The following is an 8960-nucleotide window of genomic DNA, read 5'->3' on the forward strand; positions in this document are numbered from 1 at the left end:
AAACCCCTCTCCCTAGCGTTTTTCCCATGAATGCAAGATCGCTCGCCAACAGAGTGGACAAGCTCAGACTGGGCATCACCACACAGAGAACATGAAGGACTGCTGTTTTTTGATTGTTACGGAGACACGGCTGACTCACAACATACCGGATACCGCAGTTGAGTTAGCATAAAGGACATAAAGGATGCTTACAGGGCCATACCCCACCCCCACCCTGGACAGTCAGACCACCTCTCAGTGTTTCTTGTCCCAGCACACAAAGCCCTTGCTGACAGTGCTAAGCCAACCAGCAGGACAGTTAAAGTTTGGCCTGAGGGAGCCATCTCTCAACTCCAGGACTGTTTTGAACACACAGAATGGAATATATTTGCCCATCAGACAGACCTGGAGGTGTACACTTCATCTGTATTGTCATACATTAACTACTGCATGGACAATGTTACTGTTATCAAAAGAATCCGAGTGTACCCAAATGAGAAACCATGGATGAACAGCGAAGTCAAACTGCTGCTCAGGGCAAGAGACTCGGCCTTTAAATCAGGAGATACATCAGCCTATAGCGTCACCAGAGTGAACCTTAAGAGAGGCATCAGGACTGCAAAACAACTACAAGCTACGGTTAGAGGAGGACTTCAATAATAACTCCAACCCACGGCGGACGTGGCAAGGCCTGGTGTTGCGGGCCCTCCACAGCATCAACACACGGAAAGCAGCTGGGCCTGATGGTGTACAAGGGCGTGTCCTCCAGGCCTCTGCTGACCAGCTAGCAGACGTATTTACACACATTTTCAGCCTCTCTCTATCCACATGTACATTCCCTGCATGCCTCAAATCCACCACCATCGTGCCTGTGCCCAAAAAACCTACAGTAACTTGTCCCAATGACTATCGGCCAGTCGCTCTCACCGCTGTCATTTCAAAATGCTTTGAACAACTGGTTCTCACCCACATCAAAGACACTGTCCCAGCTGATCTAGACCTACACCAGTTTTCCTGCCGGGCAAACAGATCAACTGAGGACGCCATCTGTGTGGCTCTCAATACAGCCCCTTCTCACCTGGAAAGAGACAACACCTACGTCAGGATGCTCTTTGTTGACTACAGCTCGGCGTTTAACACCATCATACCGAACAAGCTGGTCAACAAACTACACGCATTAGGACTGACTCCCTCCATATGCAACTGGATACTGGATCCTCATCAACCGACCCCAGACCTTCAGACTGGACAAGCACACATCCTCCACCCTCACCCTGAGCACTGGTGTCCCCCTCCTCTATGCACTTTTCACACATGACTCTCAACCCATCCACAACGCAAACACCATTGTTACGTTTGCAGACGATACGACAGTCATTGAGCTCATAACGGACAACGACGAAGTCGCATACAGGGAGGAGGTTCGGCACCTGACAGAGTGGTGCACCAATAATAACCTGGTCTTAAATATCAAAAAGACGGAGGAGATTATCGTGGACTTTAGGACTACCAAGAAGACCACACATAATCCTGTCCACATCAACACAGAGGCTGTGGAGAAAGTCCCCAGCTTCAGGTTCCTGGGAGTGACTGTCACAGAGGACCTCTCCTGGGCTGACAACACCTCAGCAGTGGTGGATAAAGCACAACAATGCCTTCATTTTCTGAGGAGGTTAAGGACCTCCCCCAAAAGCTGCTTGTCAACTTTTACAGATGCACCACAGAGAGCATCTTAACAAACTGCATGACAGCCTGGTACAGCAGCTGCACCAAAGCTGATAAAAAAGCCTTCCAGCGTGTTGTGAAAACAGCACAAGACATTGTTGGCATAGAGTTGGTGTCATTAGAAGATCTTCACAGCATTTGCTGCGTAAGGAGGGCTAAGAACATCATAAAGGTCATTACACACCCTGAACACCATCTGTTTAAGCTCCTTCCATCAGGCAGGCACTTCAGAACAATCCGCACACACACTAACAGACTGAAAAACAGTTTCTTCCCCAAAGCTGTAACACGACTGAACTCAAATATCCTATCAGTCTGACAAGACTAATGTACTGCATCATTGGAGCACGTGCAATATTTATATTTATATTATTTATTTACTACTTGAAATAAGTGCTATATTCATACTGAACCGCTACTACACCGATGCTGCTGGCACCTTTGCACCCTTGTTTGTTAGTTGTATTTTATTCCTAATTGTATTTTTATATGTTACACTGTTTATATTTTATATCTCGTACTTGTATTATTTAGATTCTATACTTTTTCTTTTATTGACGATATTTTATATTGCTTATTTTTTTGTAAATATCTGAAAGGACTGGAATATAAATGAACCGTTGACATTGCTTGCACAATCACAATAAAGTTCTTGAACCTTGAATAGGGAGGAAGGCAGGCAAGGAGGGAGTTACAGTATTCCAGGCGTGAGAGGACCAGGGCCTGAACTAGGCCTTGACTGATCTGTTTGATTTCTTTTTCCAGTTACAGTCTGACTCTGTTTACACTTTTGATGAAAATAAACCACTGTCTGACCTGTACAGGTGAATGTCATCCTCTTCATTACCATCATTGGATACCTGCGGTTTGCTTTGGCTGGCCGGAACAAGGAAATCTCTCAACTGAAAGACACTAGGTAGGAGAGAACAGGTAGAGGAATGAGAGGGCAGGTGTGGGTAAGAGATTTTCATTTTTAGCTAGCTGCCAACAGGTGTAAGAGAATAGACACAGGTATAAGACACTTCTGTTGCAAACCCATCTCTCTCTCTCTCTTTGTGTCTCTGTGAAGGATGATGGTGGTAAAAATACTATTCCAGTTCATCATTCTTGGTTGCCCCTGGATATTCGGCTTCTTTGTGAATAACAGCAAGGTGCTGGAGTATCTCTTCCTGCTTATAACCTCCCAGCAGGGCACATTCATCTTCCTGGTGCACTGCGTCTTCAGAAAAGAGGTGAACACCCACCTGTTCGACCCACCTGTGCCCCTGTTCCCCACTCACTGTCCTGGTACCAGTCTGCTTTACCTGCTTACCTAACTTATCTTTTATTGCTTCCTCTCACCTCTGTACCTGATGTTACTTCCCTGTCCCTGTCTCTACCTCTGTTGCATTCATTATTTTACCACTCTTTACCTCTCACCAATAACCCATCTCATCCCCATTCTGTCTCAGCTGCATCTCTGATATGTCTTTTCCATCTCTTCTTTCTCACCTGAATCTCTACCCTATCTCAGTGATCTCATACCTCCACTGACTTACCTTATACGATCTCACCTATCTTCCATCTCCATTGTTTTACCTGTACCTGTGCTCCATCTCACCTTTACCTCCTCCTGTGTGTGTTGCAGGTTCAGGAACAGTACAGGCAGTGGTGGAAGAACATCTGCGGTTCCAAGGATGCCTCTGAGTCCTCCCACTCATTTACAACATTCACAACGTCCCAGACCGCCACAGTGAGTGAAAGCTGACAGAAACCAAGTGCCATTAACTGCTCTGCAGTAGAAAAGGGCCTTTATCCAAGCTCTTGTAATGTACCTGTCATGCACTGAGAGAGGAATCAGATTTTTCCTGCACATTAGTAATGCAGCAGTCTTGGATGGGAGGCTTCCTCTGTGCTGCTGTAATGTTTCAGATTCTGTGCTATGAAGAATCCTCTGCTAGGGATTTCTCTCCTGCCTCCAGGATCTCCAGCACTTTCCTCTCTGTAGAGTTCAGGCCGAGCATTGTTACACTCTTTCCTTTCTGAGGTCTCTTCGACTGAGTTAGTTTCGTACACCTCATTCAGAGGACTCATGGAGACATACCTGCTGTTTTTGGCACATTGCCGCTACTGTTGAATGTTTGTTTTTCAGTAGATGTTGGCAATCCCCCACTGCTTGTGAAACTGGGATAAGGAATCAGAAAAAAAGATAGCAGCATTGTCCAGGCTCGTGAGGTGCTCAGAAGAGCGACTGCCATCACTCTTCACAGCAGCTGACACGTCAGGCCTGCGTGTGTGTTTGGCCGGGGCGTGACTTCAGCACACGCTCCACTAATTTTGCCTTCAGCCGTGTGAGAATCGAAGGGGAAACAAAAATGCTGAAACTGTAGAGTGTGTACTAGGCTCAACAGAATTGACTGTACTTTTAGCGGTTGTGTGGTGTTCTTTTTTAAATCGGTAAAAAAAAAACACCTGTGAAAAAAATAACAGACTGGGCTGAAATCTAAGAAAAACATAAATCAAATTTTCAGCACTGGAATTTAGTAGCACACCGTCCTACTAAAAGCCTTTTGTTATGTTGGCAATAACTTGGTAAAACCACAGCTAGATGTTACACTATGCTGTGTTATGTTATCCAGCAAGCACTGTCAGGGGACAACAGCTTTGTAGGATGACCTCTCTACTAATGTAGTCGTTTCTTTCTTTTGTCTTGCAGAAGTAAGAGTCCCCACCTTCGGGACCTGGAGCTTCAAGAAGCAGATGTGAAATTTAACGAGCTGACCTCTCATGTCTTCTGTGCCTTTTTTCTTGCTGTTTCTCAGAATATCGAAGCGACTGAATGATGGGATGATGGTGGTATGATGGTCATGTAAACTTTTAAGGGTACATTTGTTGTATTTTCATGCAACAAATGACTATGATCATTTGCACCTTACTTGTAAAATGAATATTTTGCCTGTAGCAGAGCTATTCTTTCCTGATTAAGGGAGACAAAGGTTTCAGCAAGGGCATTGATAGATTGATAGATCATTCACTGTGACGGGCAAGGATAATCACTTAAGAGTCCTTGAAGTCTCCTTGTTCTCATCCTCACAAGCTGCAGCAAAGCATGGTTTAGCTCTGACCCAGGGAATGGGGCGAACCCAAGGGACTGAACCTCTGTTAATGAGACAGTTTTAGCTGTTTTAGCTATAGAGCAATAACCGACAAGCCTGTCCTTTATCAAATAGAAGAGCCGATGGCTGTACAGAGGCATTTCACCAATCAGAGAAAAGGGAAAACACAGGAGCAGCCTGTGGGTTCCTGCCCCACCCCTCCCAGCAGCACGGGGTGTCTTACTGTGTTGGTATGGAATGAAATGGTGTAACTGTTTATCTAGCTGCCATATTCCAGGGGTGCTTCACAGTAAGAATGTCCAGTTGATATTGAGTGAAATGGTGTAACTGTTTATCTAGCTGCCATATTCCAGGGGTGCTTCACAGTAAGAATGTCCAGTTATGTATGATCAGGATGTTGTGGGTGAAGAGTGACTTTGATGGGGTGCTATGAAACCCTTGTGAAATCTTAATCACAGCAAAGCAGCATATTTTTTAAAAAAATAAAGCCATAAGCATAATTTTTGCTTCATTAATGATTAATCTTTTTTCTCTTTTTGGTATATTTTGTTTTTCTTGTGTCTAGTTGCTGTAGTATAATCAGTTTAAATCACTGACTTGTATCATGGCATGAAAATAAACCGTTTGGGGTCACAGATGACACTCCACACCACTAAGCTCACAGTGCTACTGTGGATGAGAGTAATAATGTTCATTAAAGTATTCTGTAGTGTGGAGAGACATGGCCCCGCCCTCTTCCTCTTCCTCCTCCCCCTCTCCCAGCTCCCTCCCTCCTCTTTCTGTCTCTGCTCTCCCTCACTCTCATACACACTGCGCCCCCTGCTGGCCCTTACACCCCACTGTCTCACTAAAAGAGGAACTGCACTGTATATTAAACAGAGATTTTCTTCCATCTTAGGGGCTTTATTGACCAACTTTGCATATGCACAAATTTCATCCTACACTGTGCATGTGACCATTTTATACACAGTATATGATTTGCATGCAAATGTTCCCACCCATGTGCAGTGTGGGTTTCCACCCATGGGAGGCAGTGTAGCATAGTGGTTAAGGAGCAGGACTTGTAACTGAAAGGTTGCCGGTTTGATCCCCGCTGGGACACTGCTGCTGTACTCTGGGGCAAGGTATTTAACCCACAGTTGCCTCAGTAAATATCCAGCTGTATAAATGGGTTGTAAAGAACTGTAACCTATCTAAGTTGCTTTGGATAAAAGTGTCTGCCAAATGAATAAATGTGCACTTTGGTTGTGTGTAGAGTGTTTGATATAGCTGAACAAAAGTAACGCAGGGGAGAAGCACGATTTCTAATCTTTGTGGGTGCAGACAGGCATCTGAATGTCACAGCACTACATATGAAGCAACAATGTAAAAAAGACCTATTGGTAATAATATAAAGTCATCATGGTTCATGTAAGGTAATGATGAAAAGCACCTGCCATTTACAAACCAGTCCACTAGGGGGCCCCCAAACTGGTGTGTGCATCCGGACATTCATCTGTTTTTCTGTTATGTGGCTAACATCAAACACTTCCCCTGGAGTTAATTTTCAAAATACTTATTCACTTTTTTTCAGAGATGAGTCAGAAGTGCTTCTGAGCAAAAGCGGCCAAAGTGAAGTTCATCACAAGGAAATGGACATGAGTAGCAAATTCACTACTGTTAATGTACAGCTTGCATAACACTGCACAGAAATAACAGAAGAACTTTATGAGGGGAAACAACAGTAGATTCAGCTATTTTAACTCACTGGTAAATAATAAAGACACTCAGATGAAATTAATGAGTAATTACTGGGTAATGCTACTGCAGTCGCTAATATTTCTACTCGGACACCATGTGAATCAGAATCAGAATTTTTATTCGCCAAGTACAGATGTACAAGGAATTTCTTTTGGTGCAGGTGTTGACATTGAAAACATAAATGCAGACAGAATTATACAATACAAGACAATTCAACAAATACAATAGAATAAAATACAATAAAAGAAACTGTGCCATGCTTTGGTTATGTACATTTGTGCAATAACTTTACAGTATTACAGTTCCATTGTGGGATCTGTGGGATGGACTGTTAAAGTGCAAGTGTGCAACCGGACAGGGGGCAGATATGGGAAGGGTCCTTATTTGAGAGGATTACAGCCTGGGGAAAGAAGCTGTTCGGGTGACATGTGGTCCTAGTCTTTATGGATTTCACTCTTACTCTGCGTTTAGAGGGTAGCCTCTGGAAGAGAGAGTGGCCAGGATGTGAGGGATCAGCCATGATTTTCCCCACCCTCTTCCTCATCCTGGACAGGTACAGGTCTGTGAGGGGGGTGAGCTGACGGCCAATAATCTTCTTCAGACTCTACCTGGACTGACACCCTTGCCATTTTGACCTTGTAGATCTAAGATTCTTGGCATGTACTTGTAGCTCTGCCTTGTATTTGTAACACGTAGCTGTACTTTATTGTCCCAATGATTGTATTTCATATGTGTACCCCTAGATCAGATTAGCTGTGTCTCGCTACACTGACCTTGTGCTCAGCCTCAGCACTATCTGCTTTGTATGACCTGTACACATCTTGCCCTTGTGCCTGTGCCTGTTTGCCCACTATATGCACTTTTGCACGTTGCTTTGGATAAAAGCGTCTGCTAAATGAATAAATGTACATCTTTCTGAAAAATAGCTATTTTGAATTTTTTTACTTGTATAACAGCAACGCCACACTGCATCAAATGCCACACTGCATCAAATGCACACACTGCATTAAAATGTTTCTATATTAAGCTAAATAAAATATACTTAGAAATACTCGACAGTTCTGTTATTTTTAAGACGGTTCTGCTGTTGATGCAACCGCCATTGAACAATGGAAGAATGACCCAAATGTATAAACATTAGGGTCAGTGTAACAGGAAGCAGGAAACACAACGCCCAACGCCCAACAGCTTTGCAGGAAAGACGTATGCTCTAAACCAGTCTTCCCACCAGCTGTAATCATTTGAAAACATTTAATCTTGTTCTACTGCATGAAAAAAGCTGTTTGCATTGCAGAGAGTAGATAGCAGTATAAAACGCTGAGGTTTCCTCCTTTGCTTGGGGCGCATTCATTATTGTCACTCACATTTCAATGTCTCTGTTAGCGCTGAAATCAATCTGACATCACTGGTTCTCATCTCAGAGGAGGTGGGACGGTGTCAGTACTCCGCCTCCCTAGCTGTGGTGTTTTTTTTTCCCCTGTCCATGTGCTTTTGTTTGTTTCTCCTTGTGTTCCAGCCCTGCCCCGCTCTCCGCCCTGTCTCCGCCCTCATGATCAGTTCCACCTGCCTGCCCGCACACCTGTTTCCAGTTCCCTCATCAGCCCAGCCCTATTTCTACCCTGCTTGTTCCTGTCTTGTTTGCCAGGTCGTCTCAGTGTTTCTTTGCCTGTTTCGTCCCCGCCGGTTTTCGCGGTTCCGTATGTTTGCGTTTTCGACTCTGCCTGCACTTCGACTTCGTTTCTGCCTGCCGCTTTGTCCTGTTGCCTGATCGCCTGCCTACCTGGTTCCTGACCCTGCCTGTTCCTGTTCTCTGCCCCTGATTCTGCCCTCGGACTGCCTTCCTGGTATTGACGCTGCCCGTTTTTGATATCGCTTGTGTTTTGCCTTTTTTTTTTTTCATTAAACCCGCCTGAACCTGAAGCTCCCGTGGTCTGCGACTGAGTCCTTACCTGAGTCGTTACAGGACGGTTTTATTATTGGCATTAAAAAATCACGTCAGAGATTCAATTATTTCGATTTTCTTCTTGTCAGCAGTGCTTTCCAGCAGAGTCTCTCTTTATGCGATCACTTGTATTGCAATAAGGCTGAATAAATCACGTTCTGTTCCTAAATGCTCAACGTTTTTCTGTACCAGCAGTTCATCTTCGTAAAATATGGTTCATTTCACTTATGGTACGTATAATAATATTTCACTTGTTTTAAGTGTTTCCAAAGGTACTACCAAAATCAAACTTCATGGGGGAAAAAACATTCTGTAATAAGAATCTTTTCAAATCTGACACTTTTTTTTGGAATGCAAAAACAGTTGTAATGAGATACATTGTGTGTGTGTATTAGTAACTCATGCAGATCTTTGTCAATGTTACGGATCGAAATAAGTGATATATATTGTTTATCGTAGTCAGGGCAGTTAGGCTGATT

General features: G+C 44.0%; 1 protein-coding gene across 1 annotated transcript in view; it reads left to right on the forward strand.

The window, feature by feature from the left end:
* Positions 1-4422, forward strand: part of LOC118783996 (adhesion G protein-coupled receptor E1-like) — a 29321-nt gene extending 24899 nt beyond the window's left edge. The window contains exons 16-19 of the mRNA XM_036537964.1: positions 2529-2620; positions 2774-2936; positions 3332-3436; positions 4400-4422. Coding sequence (XP_036393857.1) covers positions 2529-2620; positions 2774-2936; positions 3332-3436; positions 4400-4405 — 366 coding nt within the window. The 3' untranslated portion in view covers positions 4406-4422. The remainder of the gene's footprint in view (positions 1-2528; positions 2621-2773; positions 2937-3331; positions 3437-4399) is intronic.
* The last annotated feature ends 4538 nt before the right edge of the window (positions 4423-8960 follow it).

Source organism: Megalops cyprinoides, chromosome 1 (genome assembly GCF_013368585.1).
Source record: "Megalops cyprinoides isolate fMegCyp1 chromosome 1, fMegCyp1.pri, whole genome shotgun sequence".
NCBI classification, from domain to species: Eukaryota; Metazoa; Chordata; class Actinopteri; order Elopiformes; family Megalopidae; genus Megalops; species Megalops cyprinoides.